General features: G+C 36.0%; 1 protein-coding gene across 4 annotated transcripts in view; it reads right to left on the bottom strand.

Annotated features, from left to right (window-relative positions):
• ANK2 (ankyrin 2) overlaps window positions 1-20,236 on the bottom strand; it is a 418,509-nt gene that overhangs the window by 72,445 nt on the left and 325,828 nt on the right. For 3 of the 4 annotated variants that reach the window (XM_069095397.1, XM_069095405.1, XM_069095412.1), the window contains 4 exons: window positions 19,707-19,779; window positions 9,482-9,626; window positions 3,790-3,892; window positions 935-1,038 (listed from right to left, as the gene is read on the bottom strand). In XM_069095397.1, the coding sequence (XP_068951498.1) occupies window positions 935-1,038; window positions 3,790-3,892; window positions 9,482-9,626; window positions 19,707-19,779 (425 nt within the window). Of the gene's footprint in view, window positions 1-934; window positions 1,039-3,789; window positions 3,893-9,481; window positions 9,627-18,459; window positions 18,514-19,706; window positions 19,780-20,236 lie in introns of all 4 variants that reach the window. The other variant, XM_069095401.1, reaches the window with a different exon arrangement.

The following is a 20,236-nucleotide window of genomic DNA, read 5'->3' as shown; positions in this document are numbered from 1 at the left end:
TGTATTTTGGGTTTTTAGGGTTTTGTTTTGTTTTGCAGAGAAGTGAAAGATTTTAGATTGAAAAACAATTCCAATTGGGTTGTTTGTTGAAAAGGAAGATAAGCTAAATATTTCAAAAGGAAATCATGAATTTTAGTAGCAGAATATAAAGGACTTTTTCATGAGTAAGTTAAAGAGGAAATTTTAATTATGTATTTATCTACTGAATATTCATGTTCAAAGTTATCACCTACAAAACTTTTAGTTAAAACCTATTAGAGACGTGGCTTAAGGCATATTTCACTGACCCATACCCTGTATTCCAATTTTGCTCCTTAATAATCTAAAGCTCTTACTTAACCCCAATTGCCCTCCAAAAGGCAAAATAATAATAATAATAACCTAAAGCTCAAGTATCTTTTACTTAAGGGTTTAAATTCAATTCCCCATCTTTTAACATGTTAATAATATCAGTCCCATTTCCTTGTTTATTCAGATAAACATTCAATACAAATTAACTAATTGATCAACAAGCATTTATTAAGCGCCTACTCTGGGCTAGGCACTGTGCATGATCCTGGGAATAAAAGAATGAAATAATTCTTATTTCCAAGAAACTTACATTCCAATGGATGACATTAAATTTGTATCTCCATTTGGAAATTAGTTGGCTGAATGAAAATAAATAGCTAAAGATGAACTTCACCTTATATTATTGATCTGTTCTTTCAAAATTTATGGATTTTGCTTTTTTGTAATTAAATACTAGTTAAAAAACACTTAAGTAATAGGTGATCTCATCAAGGACCCCCCACCCCCTTTTAAAGGAATTCTTAAGAACCAAAGTCAACCCAACTTGAAGCTTAGATATTAGCTAAAGCCACTTGGAATTGCAGTTATTTCACTCTCTTCTTCTTTGTCCCTTAGTTTGGATAGATAACACTGATTTACTCACCCGGAATGAATTGGACTGGAAGAAAGAGCCACATTATCTAAATGATCAGTACCCCAGCTGAGACGGTAGGAAGTCCTTTCTGCCTCCTTGGCTAGCGTTGATACCTAGACACAAAAAACAATATTTAACAAAAAATCCATACTTTCAGTTCAGAATGAATTATGACTCATATGATTCTAATTAAATTAGCTATGAAAATCTAATATTTACATAGCAATGTCCAGTGATAATTTACTAGAAAATTCTTACAGATTGGTGCTCCGATATACAAACCAGAATCCAGATATAGATACTAGGTTCAATTCAACAAGTATTTATTATATGTTTACTATGAATTAGACTCTGTGACAGGCATTGAAGATTCATCCTTGATAACTGATATAGCCCTTGTCCTATTAGAATTTATACCCAATTATTGGACCATAAGAAATGTCAAGAGAGATGATTTTGGAGAAACCTGTGAAGACCTGTATGAACTGGTGCAGAGTGCAATGAGCAGAACAAGGGGAACAATATAACAATAGTGTAGAGACAAAAAATTATTTTGAAAGACTAAAGAACTCTGATCAATTCAATGGCCGATCATGATTCTAGAGTGAATCATGGTGAATCATGCTATCCAGAATCTAACAGATAGTTGATTGGCTCAAGATGGCAAATGACATACTTTTTTGGATATGCCCAATGTAGGAATTTATTTTGTTTGACTATGCTTTTTTGTTACACTGGTTTTCTTCTTCTTTTCCCCGCATTTGCTAGATTAGGTGGTGAAGAGAGAGGAGGTAGAGTTAGGGTCCAAACAATTTATTTTAAGAGAAGAAAACTTAAAAAAGGTTAGAAGGAATCCCAGGATACCACTGAAAGTTAGATATTAAATTTATTACTTAAAATAAAAAATAAGTTCTACGTAACATAAATTTGTAGTCCTGTTTTATAAGGTATATGGGAGTGGACATTTTATTTAGTGTTTGTTAAATTCAGAATTTTAAAAGAAGAAAGAAAAAAGAATTTATATTCCCCTGGGGAATAAGTGACAATGTACACAGATAAATATAATGTAAGATCAAAGTGTGGTTTTAGGAAAGGAGAGAGACAAATTGTTCTGGGAAAATTTGAGGAGTGAAGAGAACATTTTTATCTGGGTAGAGCAGAGACAGCTTTAAGGATGAAGCTGAGATCATGAGACAAGGGTTCAAAGGTAGGTTGGAATCAGCATGGGAAGGGTCTTGAATGCCAAGACAAAGAATCAGTGTTTTATTTGGGAAGCAATGGGGAGTTGTTAAAATTTCTGAACATAGAAGTGATATAATCATATTTTTATGCTAGAAGTTTATCTTTGCATGAAGGATGGGTTGGATAGAGAAATGAGGCAAGAAGACCCCTTAGGAGACCACTGTAAAACAGTTCATATTAAAGGTTATGAGGATCATTTTATACGTGATGGAAAGAGACAGATGCAATAGATGTTACAGAATTTTATCTTTAATTATTTTTCTCTATTTCATAGAACCATGTCAAAACTATTTAGGGACAAAATTATCTTTGAAAGTTTATAAAACTAAGACTAGCTCTGTTCTTGGAATTCCAAAGTCAATGACACCTAAACCAACTAAAACCCCATCTTTTACTGGCAGCTTTCTCCCACTCCTCTTAATTCTGATGCCTTCCACTTGCTAATTATTTTCTATTTATACTGTATATAGCTTGCTTTGTATAGCTTTGCACATATTTATTTGCATTGCTGTCTCCCCATTAGACTATAAGTTTTTTTTTTTTTTTGCTTTTTGGAGGGCAATTGGGATTAAGTGACTTGCCCAAGGTCACACGGCTAGCTTTTGTGTTAAGTGTCTGAGTCCGAATTTGAACTCAGGTCCTCCTGACTCCAGGGCCTGTGCTCTATTCACTGCGCCACCTAGCTGCCTCTAGACTATAAGTTTCTTAATGGCAGAGACTCTCTTTGGCTTATTTTTGTATGTCTAGTGCTTAGAACGGTACTTGATATTTAATAAATATTTATTGACTATTGATAGCAGAAGTGTCCAAAAAAGATTCTCAATCTTTTGTGGTACCCCTTTTCTGGAATCTAAAAGTCTAGATTTTTAGAGACTTACCCTAATCTAAACTATCATTCATTATCTTCATCTGACCAGAAGATGAAGAAGTGAGGATTTTCTCTTACAAGGCAACCAGTGGTTCTCCATATATTTTATAATAAAACAATGTAATTGAATAGGGTTCAGAATGATTTTAGTAGTCTAACTTAATCAAAACTCCCTGCTCAGTTGAAAAAAATATATGAAAAATGCACATTTTTATAATTTGTGTATTTTTAGAACTAGTAAGGACTTGAAATCATCTATTGCATTTAGTGATGTGTCAGAATCAGTTCAAACCAGCTTGGGAGATTTGACTGTTAAATTTTCAGTGTGCGCACTTATACTTTGAAAGTCAGCAAATGCTACATATCAGGATTTGGTTTATTGCTTTGCTAATTGTGTAGGTATGAGAAAGTGATGGAGAAAATGTTAACAATGCAGATTGAATCTGTCATATATACATTCTCCAACTCTGTTATTTTACAAATGAGAAAACTAAGGAGTAGGGAAATCAAATGACTCATCCAAAGTCAGACAGTTAATGGCAGAGGTGGGACATGAATCCATCTCTCCTGATGAATCTCTGTTCAAAATTCATATATTTTGGCTTGTTACCCTGCCAAACAAATTTCAGCTAATATGTTATTCGTGAAATGATTAAAACTCTTCTTCAGTACATTTCTATTAATAAACAACATGCAAACACAGAGACTTACCCTTGAGCAATGAAATAAAAGGAAAAAAGAAAACTCCACGTACCTGGTGGCTGGGGATCACAACTGTTTCATCAATCATGGCGCTATCCCTCATGTAGGAGGCATGGCTCAGGGTGTGGGACCTGTCTGAACTGAAGGATCGAAGGCTGGTAGGTTGGCAGGAAGTCATTACCACAAGTCAGCAGCAGTAGCAATTTTGTAAGGATGAGGTGGTGGGCAGAGCAGGGAGAGTGAAAAAAAAGCATGCTATTAATTAGCTGGAAATGCAACTTCCAGGAGGAGCATAAAAAGTGAGGGTAGAAGAAAGAAACTTACAATCAGAACACTAACTTTTGTTTTTTTCAGAGAGCTGAACCAAAATATCTCTTGACTAGCTGCTACATTCAATAGAAAAAGTAGGAGAGAATCCAAGTTAAAACTTGGTCTTCAATCAGATTCATTTTCTACCTAGAAATATTTGAAACCAGGGACTTGGCTTCACTTACTACCCATACGAGGAACACAAAAAATGGGAATCATTCCTCTATGGACTTCTGAAAGAGGTTAGGATGCTAATCTCACTGCAATTTAGAGAGGAAAAAAACTCTTAGGACCAAAGTAGTCATTCCTCTGGAGAAAAGGCCAAAGTGAAAGTAAAGTTTCTGAACACGTTTCATTTTCACTCATTCTGTCACTCTTTCTGAACCTATGAATGGTCTGAAGTTGGTGCTTGCTCTCCCCTGGAAGGTACACAGTGGTGAATTCTGGCCAGCTGCATGCTTCCTGCGGAAATGGAGTTTTCTTGTGGGTTTCCAGCCATTTAAAAAAGAAAAACCCTGTTCTTTTTGTATGCACTGTTTATGTTGACCCTGATGATGCCAGTAGCTGAAGCAATCAGAGACAAAAGAAAATACAAAACTCCTTCTGAACTCGGGATCACAGACATAACAATTGCCAGCTCATACTGAAAACAATCAAACACCTATGGATATCAAGCAAGAATGGGGCTTGACTGCAGAATGGACTTTCAAGATTTGAATATCTAGTGTTTTCCATTTTTAATAAGACTTGAATTACTGATTGGATGTATGCAGTAAGCAAAGTTGTAATTCATCTGGTTCTCTAACATCATGTGTGACCTAATACATTTTAAGTAGAAGTGAAAGGAAAATCATATTTTATGCATGCTCAATTATTTTAATAATAGCATAAAAACCTCAGTTTAAAGGTTAGGGGGAAAGGGCATGGATTCACAATAACTGCACATCTATTTTAGGCAGATGGACTGTATGGAAGGACAAAACCTGCAATTCCACTGGTGCAGGGAACTCTCAATGAGGAAACACCCTCTATCAGTGCAGATCAAGAACTGTAACTCATAGTCTAAAAGTGTTCTCTGGGCACACTGAGAAATTAAGTGATTTGCCCATGGTTACTCAACCTAATATGCATCAGAGGAAGGAACTAAGGCAGGATTTGACCTCAGCCCTTCCTGACCCTGAAACCAGATAGTCATACTGACTCAATTTAATTTGAACTGACTCAATTTACTTTGACTGAGTGGACATTATTTCATTAGCAGCAGTGCTTGGAATTAAGTAATACATGCTCAGGGGTGGCCAGGTGGCTCAGTGAGTAAGAGCACCAGCCCCAGTGTCGGGATGACCTGGGGATCAAATCTGGGCTCAGATACTCAGCACCACACCCAGAAATAACTGGCCGTGTAACCTTGAACAAGTTACTTAACCCCGATTGCTTAAAAAAAAAAAAGTAATACATGCTCAATAGCAACCTTCTTAGAAAGTATGATATCTCACAATGGAAATACTGTATCCAAACATATGTGACACATATTTATTTGAACCTTTTTTCTAAGATTTTAACAAACATAGAGTCAACTTACAATTAACAATATTGTTAATAGTTTAGCGATAACCAATGGTAATCTGAAGTCTCCTTCAATATTTCCCAGGTAGGCTCTGGGTCAATCAGTAATGAAGAACTTGATCTTAAAGCTTATTGGAACTTGAGAGTATTCTGACTTGATGGGTATACAAGTTCACGCTAAATCTAAACATAAATATATCAGGAACTGTCTGCTGTTTTGTATTATTCTTCTGTTATTTTTGTTGTAATTTTTCTGTCCCTTCAGTCATGTCCAACTCTTCATGACCTCATGTGGGGTTTTCTTGGCAGAGAACAACTGGAGAGGCTTGCCATTTCCTTTTCCAGCTCATTTTACAGATGAGGAAACTGAGGCAAACAGGGTTAAGTAATCACATGGCCCAGCATTACAAAATACAGCTAGTAAGCGTCTGAGGCCAAATTTGAACTCAGGTATGCCTTACTCCAGGCCCAGCATTCTATTCATTGTACCACCTAGCTGCCCTTCCTTTATTAACATAGATAATTAATATTTGACTTGTGTATCAAAAAAAAATACGAACGATCATTCAGATTGTATGTGTTTAAGTGTGAATAGTAAAATATATTATTTGTGCTGTCAATTATCATTTTAGCAGCAAATAACCAAATTAAAGCACATAAATGACATCCATTCCTGTCCTTAAAATTAAGCAGTTAAAGACCCCATTCTTCATCACTAGCCTTGCTTTTTCTTAATATTTTAAGCCAGGGGTGGGGAACCATTTTTTTTCCAACTAGTACTGACCGATAGACAAAATTTAATCTAAAGGCACACAGAATATTTAATTTTAGGTATGATTTTTTCCTTGAGAAATATCTCAAAGTCAAACAAATATTTACTTAAATAATTTAATTTATAACAATTATAATAAAATAATTTAAATAAAATGAATTTAAAAATTAAGAACAGAGAGCATATAACTTCTTTTTCGTTAATGCTATTAAGTTTAAAATATGACATTTTGTGTCATAATACTTTTAATAATATTTAAGGCATATTTGAAAATATATCTATTTTCAATGTCATTTCTAGGTTAGGGATAGAGAGGGAGAGAAGCAGTAGGAGGAAAGTAGACATAAATAGAAGAGGAAGGGAGAGATAAAGACAGCCATAGGGAGGACGTGGGAGGAGAAGACTGAAACAAAAGTGGAAATGAAGGGGTGGCCAGGTGGCTCAGTGAGCGGGAGCGCCGGCTCCAGTGTCGGGCTGACCTGGATCGAGTCTGGGCTCAGATGCTCAGCACCACACCCAGAAATAACTGGCCGTGTAACCTTGAGCAAGTTACTTAACCCCGATTGCTTTAAAAAAAAAAAAAAAGTGGAAATGAAAGAAGAGGAACTTTCAGAGCTAGAGTGAACAGAGGGAATTATTCAGGAAGAGAAAGAAAGAAAGAGAGGCTGAGGAGGTTTCTGAAACAACTGGTCTCGGCACATTCTCCAGTCACCAGAGATTCTGTTCTGAATAGGTTTCTGGAGGGCAGCCACAGAAAGTGAATGCCCGAAGTCCCTGGGCCAGAGGTTCCCTACTCCTGCTTTAAATATTGAGTCGATTCACAGAGCATGCAATGTTTTACAACACTTTGCAAGGGATTGACCGCTTTGTATGCAAGTCACAATTCTTGATGTTTAGTTAACAGCCTGATGAAAGTAACAAAAACTTAAGAAATAGTCAAGGATCACTGGTCTTCCACGTTGTATATGTCCATCTAGGTTTTGGAGAGCCTTTGGCTGTATATCTGATAACACAATTCCTGAAACTGACAATAATGACTAATAAAGATGTTCCCAATGATTAAGCAATTGAGGAAGATGGTCATCATTGGGGAATTAAGCATTTTTTTCAAAGAAAAATGCCTTGGGACCACATAGAAAATATTTAGGGCAAAAAGTTTTCTCATTTTGCATTTATTACTTCAGCTGTCTATGCAAATAATGCCTTTTTCTCATCTACTGTTTAAAATGGGATCATGGTAAAAAAAAATGAATTGCCAGTAAGTCTCCAAGACTGTTATATATGTACTTTATAGAAAGCCTAATATTTATTTCCTCTCTATACAGAAGTCTTGGATATCAATTGTATTTTCAACCACAAGGTGGTGCTATAAGAAAGGCTCTCAAAGGCTCTCTGATAGAATTCTGCCTCTGGGATCTTATTACACTCATGTCTCTCTAAATAATATCTTTCTTGAATTTTTAATGTTGGTTATATCAGCTGAATGCTTACTTTTGAATACATTAAAAAATCCTAATCCTTAAAACAAATCAACAATTCCAGGGTACAAGCCACTTTGTTTGATCAGCAGGTCCCACAAAGCAAATAAGCAATGGAGGAGGGTAGCATGATAGCATCTGGGAAGATAATGTTTTCATGCCATGTAATACCTACCTGGGTATGGTGCTAATGAAAGCATACCCAACCCCCAAGAAAAAAAGACAAATAAAAGGGGGAAAAGGGATGGAAAGGGGAGAGAAATAACGAAAGAGAAAAATGGTTACCTTGCCTAAACACAGCGAAAGAAAGAAAAAAATCATGACAATGAGACTATCCTTTTAACTCTTTCTCTGGAGTCTTTGATACATTAGCATTCTAGAAATTACAGTGTGGGTCTGGAAAGAGACTTGCTTTATTTCTTCCTTGCCTTTATCTTATTGCTATCTGACAGGTGTTCAATTTACACAGACACATCAAATCATTCATTCCCATTTTACAGATGATTTCTAAAACCATTAGTCTAAATCCATTCTCACCTAAGTACTTTGAAAGGAAAAAGCAACATATCAATCATTTATTCTTGCAAAGATCCCAAGGTGAAGACACTTTGATTGTTGGAAGTGTAATTTTCTACTCTACAAGGAGAGCAGAATCAAACCACCACCTTCTGCTCGCCAGTGGATTTTAAAATCTTAGCTCTTCTTTTTTTAAAGTAAAAGGATAGATCAGAGGTGTCAGAGTAAAAACTAGGTTAATACCCAATGGTATAAACCAAACCCTGCAAGCACTTAGCTATTTGGAACTAGATTCTGTTACATACTATACATAAAGCTCTTAACTAAATATGATGAACATATGCAGAAATACGAAAGAACTTCTAAAAGACCTTGCCCTAAAATCTATAAACCTGAGACTAACATGAGTATTTAGCAATATTCACTGTTCTGCATTGATGATAATACTAGATTTGCTCTGTTAAACAGATAAAATTTTTGATCAGTTATGAGGATAATGTTCTTATTTGATGTATCTCAAACCATAATAAACTCCAATTATTTCAGTTGGTATGCCAAGAGATGCCATTTACATATTTTTGTGTGTATATATTTATATATATATATATATACACACGTACATATGCTGATATAGAGATCTTTATCTATACATTTCTCCCTCTCTTTTTATATGTAGACATATAGATACACACATTTCCCATTGGCATATAAAATCTAAGAGGTCCCAAGTTTTACCTGGTTCATGCATTGAGGTTAAGCTCTTCTGGAATTGGTGTTCTAGTTTCCCAACTGGGGAAAGCCACTTCCAATCACTAAATTTCCTTCTAGAACTTTTTTTTTCCTGTGATGGTTCCCCTTCAGAATACAGTTATCATCAAAGAAATCATGAAACTAATATAAAGGCAAGGAAATTAAAGCTAATAAATCCCAACATGTAAAAATGGCCAATAGCCCTCCAAAATCCCCTTTATTTTGCTAAGGGAACGAGTAACAGAAACTGAGGAAATCTTCCAGGCAGCCTATTATTAGTGGACAGCCTGTGTTATCAGTTATCAAAGGAGCACTTGCTTTCGGCACTGTAAATAGGTGCTTTAGGGAAATACCTGTCCGATCGTCCTCCCTCTAAGCTGTATCTCAAATAACTCATTCCATCAAGGAACTGGCTGCTGGGCAGAGAGTCATCTCCTAGTTCTTTCAAATCTTCAGGTCTCAAGTATTCTCCGCCATCTCCTGTCATGGTATCCTCACCTTGAAACAATTAAACAAAAACAGATCTCTTATTTATTGTTGAATGATTAGTCAATAGAACATATGATGATATGCCAGCTGGATTGAGAGTGTAAGGATATTTCTACCAATGCAACACTGCACACCAGGAAAGAAAGTATCACAACACACACACACACACATACAACTTCTCAATAGACCTGTTCTTCTCATTTGATTTCTGTTGGTAGTCCCATCATTCATTCCATCTCCCATTGCTGATAAGCCAGAGATGATCTTTGTTCTTCCTCCTTTCTCATATCCAGCAGGTTGCCACACTGTCAATTTTCCCTGTGTATCCTTTCTTACATTTGCAAGGTAGGTGACATTATGTCCATTTTATAGTTGAGGAAACTGAGAAATTCAAAGGTTAAATGACTTTCTCAGGGCCACACAGCTATTAAGAGTCTGAGGTCACACTGGAAGTCAGGACTTCCTGACTTCAGGTCCAACACTTCATCCATCCAAGAATGATAAATTTGATGCTCTGCTACAGGGTGATTTTATCCAGGGTTCATCAACACTCTTCAGATTATAGATGGTTATATGGAGAGTTGACAACATGAAGCTTTGTAGCAAATGGAAGTGGCCTAAGAGACCAAGTCATCAAAAGCCAAAGGAATTGAAAAACAACCTACTAGTAATTGTCTATATCCACTGTAATGATGATGGATGAAGATCACGGCGTGTTTGATGGAGCTAAGGTGTATGGAATCACTTAATCACACACTATGTAGATCATCAGTCAATTGCAGATAGTTCAGAATCTATTTTAGGAATGATAGTTCTCTAATTGGATAAAAACCAATATTGCTTCTTTTTCTCTTTTGGAAAGTTTGGGATTAGGAGGTTAGGTAAGCTGGGAGGGGGTAGTGGTAATGTTCTAAAATCAGTATTCAAATTCACATCCAAAATTAAATTACCCCCCAAAATCTAAAACATTTTCTTTACTATTTTCTACAAAGTAATTCAGATATAAATTGCTTCCATGGTGACAACAGATTGATTCTTGTACATTCTATTGAAATTAGTTTCTTATGTCACACGTAGACTTCTCTTCTATTTCCATCTCTATGTTACTTTCTTTTTTAAAACATCTAAGAGTTCCTTTAAAATGAGACTCTTAAAAAGTACCTCTTTCAACTTTTGGCATTTTGCACCATCAGATTCTTTTCCCACAGTTTAGTCACAACTTGGTTTTCCAACCACATAGCCCATTACTCCCAAGTCATTCACATACTCACTATGTTTTAGCCAAACTAGCCTACTCATTATTCAGGAAATGTGATCCAACTGGTGCTATTTCGCCCCCTCTCCCTCTCCTCATCAGTTCTTTATGTCTCATTCTTATGTAGCCTTTAAAACCCAATTCTAATGCTACCTCCTCAATGAAACTTTCAGGTTCTTTCCAGCCAGAAATACGCCTTTCCTCTGAAATTTTTATTTTTCTCACTGTATTTTGACACAATACGTTTTATGACAGTTATCTGTATACAAGTCTCAACTACCATAACATTTTATTCATCCATGTCTGCCTTCCCAACATCTATAATAACAATGTATGGTTATATTGTGACTTATGATTCATAAACTGCTTTATATATAACATCTCATTTGATCCCTACAATGTCCCTGTGAAGAAACTGAGACTCAGGCTAAGTGTCTTGCCCATGATCTCACAGTGAATAGCTATAAAAGGTGGTTTTAAACCAAGGTGTCCTCACTGAAGTCCAATCATCTTAAGGAACTCCTGTTTATAGCCATTCATAAATCCTCAACAAGGTGTCTACCCAAGGTGGGCAGTTTTCTCCAGATCTCATGACTTGCTGTCAGCACTTAGAGGAGCACAGAGGAATTCCCTGTCACTTTAAATGATGATTCACCCATCTCACCTATCAAATGCACCTATTCTCCATGACATCTTTTGGGCTGATTGCAGTGCAATTTTGGCATATGCAGCAGCCTATCCATCTCTCCATTGCCCTTTGGGAAGCCCTCATGTCTATCTCAGGATATTGTTTTATTTTATTATTGAGCTTCAAAGGAGAAAAATGATTGACACTGATCCCTTTCAACAACTGTCCCTTTCTTTGATTATTAGTAACTCAAAGGACTTTGAAAAAATCAACAAAACAACTTGTACTAGTCAAACTAATCTTTTACTTTTGTAGTGACACAAGGTAAATTTGCTTTGCAACTCTGTCCCCTGGCTAAGTTATAAAGAATTCTAAGAGATGAATGAGTGAGCACTACTACCTTATTTCAAGCTCTTCTTTTAAGAAAATGGAATACCGATATCAAGGAAAGGATTATTCAATTGTCAAATGATAGAGACAATCATCTGCATCTCTGCTACTATACTTCCCTTGATAAGCTCAACATTCAAAATCTCTGCATCTTGTAGGCATAGAACTTTATTAGGCCTTGGATAAGAGGGAAAACAAAGATGATATATTCCCCACCTCCTTCAATAGTTATAAAAGCCATGTGGGAAAAGAAACAAATACAAAAAACATCATGTATAATAGACTAAGAGTAGCAAGGAGAGAGGGAGAGAGAAAGGTTGAAGGAGAGGGAGAAGTGGAGGGAGAGGGAGAAGAAGAGATAGAGGGGGAGAGGGAGAGGGAAAGGGGGAGAGGAAAAGGGAAAGGGCGAGGAGAGAGAGAAGGAGAGGGAGAGGGGAAGAGAATGAAAATGTGTGTATACACACAGAAGTATGTACAGAGAGGCATGCCTTTGCATGGGATCCATATTAGACACTCATAATTTGTGACAATCAGCTTTTTGAGAAAGTCATTTGTGGAAGTCTATCAGTTAATTAACACTTTATGACATCATCCTCTGATTGTATTTAGAAGTACAGGAAGAGGGGGCGGCTAGGTGGCGCAGTGAGTAAAGCATTGGCCTGGAGTCAGGAGGACCTGAGTTCGGTTCCAGCCCCAGACACTTAACACCAACACAAAAAAACTAGCCATATAACCTTGGGCAAGTTACTTAACTCCAATTGCCCTCCAAAAGGCAAAAAAAAGTATAGGAAGAGAACTATCAAATGTTCTTTGACTTTAGGATCCAATTAAATCCCAATTGGCGCCTCTTTGTGTTGTTGAGTCACTTTCCAGCCATGTCTGACTCTTCATGACCCCATCTAGGCTCTTCTTGGCAAAGATCCTGGAGTGGTTTGCCATTTCTTTCTCTAGATCATTTTACAGATGAGGAAACTGAGGCAAACAGGGTTCAGTGACTTCTCCAGAGTCACACAGCTAGTAAGTGTCTGAGGCTAGATTTGAACTCAGGAAACATCTTCTTGACTCCAGGTCTAATACTTTATCCACTGTGGCACCTACCTGCCCCTTTACTTAATATTAAGGAAATGTTAAACATAAATTCTACTATGACACTACTGGTAACATCTTAGAATTCTGTGGAACTGTTTGATGGGGTAGCTATTTTATTCTGAAGTTCTTTCCAGTAACTTCAAAAGCAAATTGAGTGAGAGCAGTATGCAAATCATTAACTCACATCAGGACAGTATTCCAGCCCTAGCTGTGATTGCCAGTGAATTAATTGTGTGACCTTGGGCAAGTCATTTCTCCATCTGTAAAATGAGGAGGTAGGACTGGATAATGTAAGGCCCCTTCCAGCTTTAACACTTTATGGTTTTATGTGTCACTGTTACACACAATAAAACCACTGCAAACTGTTGTTTTTTGGAGCCTGTTTTGTAACATTTCTCATTTCAACACAAATCTCGTGTAATTTTTGAAATGGGCAAGACACTTAATATTGTAAAAATAGTACTATTTAAATTAGCATTACTATGTGAGATGGAAAGCTGGTTTAATTCACTCAACAGCAAAGCTGTAGGAAGTCATAAAGGGAACTTAATGTGTTGGGAGATTTCAGGAACTGCTAGCCTCCCTTTCACTACTGCAAATTTATACAATTACTGGCACTTTTCACAGAGTTCTAATCCAGTGACTTACTAGGATTCACAAAGACCTAAGCTTGTATATTGGACTCAGATATTTCCTAGTGTGGGACCTGGGACAAGTCACTTAACCCTTTCAATCCTCAGTTTCCTATTTAAAAAAAAAGTAAAATCTGTTAAATGGGGACAATAATAGAACAGGGTTTTGTGAGAATCAAGTGAAATAATGTGTATATTTAACGTGTTTTTCAAGTCTATAAAGTTTATAATTATTTTTAATGAATATAAAATCACTGTACATTTTGACCAAGGAAGACTAATGTAGTGGGCACCATTGTGTTCATTAAAGATGTTTCAACATTCAGCACTTATACTGTCTCTTAGCAACCTGGATTTCCAAGTATCACATTTATGTTTGCTATGTCTACATGAGTACTTTAACCAGTACCAAGAAAGGTTTCTCTTGATTTTTTTTTTATTGATTTGCTACTTAAAAAATAAGACTTACAGGACAGAAATGCCATCTGAGCTTATATTAACTAGGAAGAGGAGGAGAAGAAATGGAGGAAGTTAGGTGGTTCAGTGGGCCTGGAGGCAGAAAGACCTGACTTCAAATCTGGCCTCAGACACTCACTATCTTGTGACCCTGGGAAAGTCATTTAACCTCTGTTTGCGTTAATTCACTAGGAAAAGGAAATGACAAACCACCATAGTATCTTTGGCAAGAAAACTCCACGGACATTATTGGTGTGCTATGGTCTACAAGGTCACAGAGTTGGGCACGTCTAGACAACTGAAAAACAACAACAAACAACACTAGGGGCGGCCAGGTGGCTCAGCAAGTAAGAGCACCGGCTCCAGTGTCGGGATGACCTGGGGATCAAATCCGGGCTCAGACACTTAGCACCACACCCAGAAATAACTGGCTGTGTGACCTTGAGCAAGTTACTTAACCCCGATTGCTTAAAAAAAAACACTAGCCTACACGTATGCAGTTCTTTGTGGTTATAAAGTACATTCATCCACTTAACTATGAGCAGAAAACTTTGTAGGTATGGGGGAGCATACAAAGTTTCAATGATAGCCCTGCCTTCATGGCACTTACTGTCTAATCAGACACAAACATGGCAGTGATAGAGAAAAAAAGAATAAATGCTGAGAGATGATTGGATCAGAGATTATGGAAGGAAGGAGTAAAGTATGATAGGACTTTCCTGAAATAGGGCTCTAGAAGAAGCCATCACTTAAATGATCATACTGCTATCACTGTATTATTTTCATCACAAATATATTTAGATAAAATGTATATTTTAGTATTTCATATGACTATCACCCTTACTGAACTGACATATCAGAGGTATGACAAAACATAGATCTCTCAATCTCCATTTTGTCACTCTTTCTAAATACATTCTTCTTCCACTATGAAGAGAGCAGAGGTATAGGCTATCCAAAAGAATGGGTTATTGATATTTGCCTTTGCAATTCAGATAGACATATTAAGTCAGAAACAGATACATATATATATATGCATACATATGCATGTGTATAAATAGATACATTCATAGGTTTCTAAGGCTATAAATACAAAATCAAGCCCAATCTTTTCATTTTCTAAATGAAAGTTAAGAGAGATTGACTCGTCCAGTCACACAGGTAATAAGTGTCAGGTCCAGGATTCAAATCCAGGGCCTCTGATTCTAAATATCCTGCTTTTTTTTTCTTTTTTTCACTACCCCATGTTCCTTTCACTAAACTCTAGACCTTAAAACCTCTTTTTTATACCATCTGTTTAGAAGTCTTGTGAAAAAGATAAGCCTTTTTTCAGAATGATGTTTTTAAAAACCTAACATAAAATACTTGGATTATAAAGGAAATCACATATATTGAAAACCAGTTATCAGAAAATTTTTAAGATCAAGTTCAGAGATCCTGGGTTAAAATTTCCTAGTTTAGATTAAGCATGTTATCGATAATGAAATCAGGACCCATTTCTAAAACCCTTTACCATACACTATCTATATCCCATTCTAAATATAGCTGCACAGACCAATCCAAAATGGTTTTACATTTGGTACCCTGTGCCCATACACAAATTAAACTTGGGACTCCATTTCATCATCTAGAAAAATAGGCAGGTTGTAAATGATAACCTCTGAGGTCCTTTTCAGCTCCAAATCTCTGATACTATGATCCAATGAGCACCCTGCACCACAGATAAGTATTTGTTTTTTCTCTTTTTCTATTTTGTTTAAAAGCAGTAAGCTGGATAAAGTTTAATTATAAATTTAAAACCTATCATGCTTCACCTCCTGGCAAATCACTTTATTTCTCTGGACACATGTTTTCTCATCAATGTCCAACTGATGGTGCTGTTGGCTTTGTTTCACATTAAGTGACATATAAAGATGAGATACCTTTACTACACAAGGCTGCCATGTCTGATTCACCGTAATGTGTTACTCACTGACATGACTATTGCAGTTTTTAAAAATCCCTGAGTACAGACCCAGAGTTGGGGCTGATAGCAGCAGCAGGGACTCTCATTAGTATGATACTCATGGGGTTAATCTCAGGCTATTTTTTGTGCTCCTGTTCTAACTTCATATCATACCAGGGATGCTCCCCTTTTCTTTCATCTCCAAGAGTCCACATTCTTTTTAAACTCACCATTGTTGCAAACTGACTTCCCCCTGTCCAATTCCTCTATTTGTAATTACTCTCTCAAAGATCACTAATAACAATGAAGATAAAGATGATGATAACTCCTTAAATTTGCAAAGCACTTTACATATATTCTCAAATTTGATCCTGATAAGCCAATAGGGCTAATGCCATTATGCCAAATTTTACAAATGAGGAAACTGAGACTGAGAGACATTTATTAAGTGACCACTCCAAGGTCACACAGCTGGTCAGTATTTGAACTCATGTCTTGCCAACTCTAAGTTCATTACACTATCAACATAATGACACTTAGTTGCTAATGGCTTCCTAACTGCCCCAACCCAAAGGCCTTTCCTCCTCTGTCATCCTATATGCGATGTGTAGCATCTGACAAGTTGGACAATGCCTTTCTTCTTGGAAATCTCTCCTCCCTTTATCTTTAGTGGCAATGCACCCCCTTCTTTTTCCTCCCTCTGTTACTAATCCTATTTCTCTTCCTTTCATTCTTTTTTCTTCCTTCTGAAAATGAGAAAATTACTCAAGATCAGTAGGTGGGCATTATTTAGTTTCAAGGGAAAATCAAGCTGGTTCCAGTTTTGTAAATCGTTCCTCTTATCTCACTAGTCATTACACTATTTGCTAATAATAAGATATTTTAAAATTCTCTAGATATCTTATGCATTTTAATATCATTTTTAACAGGAAGGGGTAAATTCTATTGAAGCGTTATTTTCCCCTGGGGTAACAAATGAACATATGCCTAATTAACTCTTAGATGACATTATTATTAATTATGCTTGAAAACTGATAAATGGTAGTAATAATGAAAAATGAGTTATACTTGATTAAAATACCCTTTGCTTAGTCATAAAGTCACAAAATAAGAAGGAAAAAGTCCATGAACATACCTCAAATTCGGCAGGGAGGAGGAGTGAAAAGCAAATAATAAGTATTCCTAGCATGTAAAATTGTAAAATATTTCATATCAATGTTAATGTAATGATCTTTAGTACATGATAAAGCCATAATATGTATCCATTATGTTTAAAGAATTAGAATAGGGGAATGGAAGATCTATTTCAATTGTTTTTTATACTAATGATTTCAATTTTCTGCATGAAAGAGTTTATTCTCAAAGTAAATCTCTTTTATATATTTGAGTTGTTTTGAAAGAACACATTAATCAATTTTTAAATGATCATCTTGAGTCTTGCCCCAAAGCTCCATGCCCATATCTGAATTGCTCTCTGAAACTCTCTACTTGCTCGACTGTCCTGCAAGGAATTTAAAAATATGTATTAAATTGAACATCTCTCCAAAATCAGACTTTCCCCTCTATTTTCTCTAAACGAGCTTACTACCTCCCAGGAACCCAGCTCAACACCTTAACATCTTTGTCCCTTGCCTCTCTCGGGTCCCACATCTAATCACTGACTCATAGTTTCATAGTCCTGTAAAGGCCCTTGGAGGACACTGGGTTCAATCTTCTCATTTTAGACTTGAGCAGGGTTAAGTTACATGCTTGATATAACACATCTAATAAAGGGCCCAGGTAAGATTTGAACTCGGGTTTTTCTGACTCCAAGTGCAGCATTCTATCCAGTATGCCACTTAGCTTTCTAATTGCAGGCCACTTCCTTTCAATTATATTTCTCCAATATTTCTCACATATATCTCTTCCTTCCTTGCTCTTTTACTTTTTGAAAATATATAAAAGTTATTCTGGATAGTAACATAGAGGTGAGGTGCTAGATTTCCAGCTCCTTTCTGAATATAATTATTGAATATTTGTTGACCACCATCATGGTGAATGCAGTTACCCACTCATTTCTCTTCTGGAAATAGTCCAATCTCAGTCACACCACCAACTGGAAAAGTCCCGCATCATCTAGTGTATCTATATATGCTAAAATAAGAGGTCTTTTTTTTTTTTTTGGTCTCAGTGACGGGGCAATGCAACACGGAAACCCAATTCTCAGGATGATTAGTCACAGGATCAGAGCGATTGTGGCTTCTATCTTCTAAGACCAGGAATTCACACACTCAAACACACAACTTCTACACCCACATGCATTTCAGAATAAACAGATTAGTTTTAGCCACTCAGACATAAACATTAAGCAAGTTGTTTGAAGCAACAAAAAGGAAGGAAAAGAAAGGAAAAACCAAAGAAAAGTTTCACTCCAGGAATTTCACTCCAAGAATTTCATCTAACAGTACCTGAGTCACTAAGCGCTTCTCCATCAGAAAAGTGGCTGCCAGACTGTTTTAAGGCTATGCAACATACAAGTAAAAATAAAGATGGTGCCAAATGACAAAATAAAATCCTACACACCAATCTCCTTTTTGTAATTCTTTTCTTCTGTTGCTGACAAATTAATAGGGATTGATTGCAAAGCAATATGTGCATGATTCTGTAACAACATATCTTAACATTACCTAATGACTCAGTTTCATCTGTTCTTGACTACACACAGTGTCAACAGTTGGTCGGTCCATGGCTTGGTGTTCTTAGCAAAAGCTTGATCCAATTAAATACTTACTAAATGCATCCAAACACCAAAAGATTCAAAAGGGAATTTGAATTAAATATTATGCATGTTAGTCGACTCTCAAGATTTTATTATCAGAATACCAGAAACTTTACATTAGGGGGAAAAAATGTTGATGTCTCTTTATAAAAGTAACTGAAAGAGGGACCAGGTATATCCTTTGGGGGTATAATGTTTTAAATCTTTATATTTTCCTATACATTAAGCTATGGTGTTTTAAAATTAGAGATCAACTATTTCTTTTATAAGAATTTCTACCTTCTTCAATTACTTCAACTTTTACTTGGATGCTATTTTCCAACAAAAAAATGGTAGCAATGTTTGCTCTTCCTCAAGAGGACTTGATTTTAAAATTATTTCAACTATCACTGACTCAAGATCAAGTTAAAGTTGGACTCATGAATCACTGATCTTTTGGACAACTGTGTATTTGCCTTTTGGCCATAGATATATGCTAACTATATATAAATGAAAAGGAGAGATTTAAGATTATTCCGTTGATACAAATGATATCTTGAGTCCTAAACATTTCAGTGTACCTCAAAATATAGATAGATTTCAAGACAAAAGACAAATCCTTATTAAGTTATGATGTTATCTTAATATAACTACCATTTGATCTCTATTTTTCTATTACCATCTGCTATCTTGAAACTAGAAATAAATAGTAAAGACAACTTAGGGCAAAAATTAAATTATCAGGATGTTCTTGCTTAGAGCATTTCACTATATGTAATAGAAATCAACACATTAAAAAAAATAAAACAAACTTTTTCAAAGACCGGAATGGAAAGGAACATTGAGGCTCTGAAAATCACAACCCCTCCACCAATTATATATCACAAAAATATTTATTATGTATCCATGCTACATGAAGTGAGCAATATTTTAAAAGAAAGTGCATGGAATACTCACCTTCTTCATCAGAAACATCAAGGACCTCGGTCATTGTCTCAGGGACATTTAACTTGTGTTTTTCAGTAACAGTCTGCAAAGACAGAATAATGAATACTAAAGTTTGGTTTTTGTCAAAAACCATCAAACAGACAAACTTGGAGATCTATCTGCCATAGCTACAGTCCAACAGCCACTGAATCATTCCCTCTTTTCTCCATTTCTATTCTGAAGACTTCATTCTCTTCCGTAAAATCTTTCTTGTTCGAAAAAAGATCATCTCATCCAGTGAAACTTTACAGAGAAAGAAAGCTATCTTTTTTCTCAGTTTCCCTATTTAAGAACATTCTTTTGCAGAAATATTCATAGATAGTACATTATGAGAAATTCAACCGATGTTTTAGGACAGTTTAAAAATGAATTAGGTAATGTCTACAGAAGAGTTTTACAAAGTTGCAAGGAACATATGGAATTTATTAAAACTGCCAAACCCTTAGAAATGAAGCTAGGAGCAATGTGAAATGTCTAAACTAAAAAAAGATGTAGGTATT

The sequence above is a fragment of the Petaurus breviceps genome, unplaced genomic scaffold (assembly GCF_028583685.1).
Source record: "Petaurus breviceps papuanus isolate PSGF00001 unplaced genomic scaffold, PetGlider_PUasm1.0 126, whole genome shotgun sequence".
NCBI classification, from domain to species: domain Eukaryota; kingdom Metazoa; phylum Chordata; class Mammalia; order Diprotodontia; family Petauridae; genus Petaurus; species Petaurus breviceps.
Note: the sequence above shows the minus strand (reverse complement) of the source record. Positions and strands in the feature narration are given on the sequence as shown.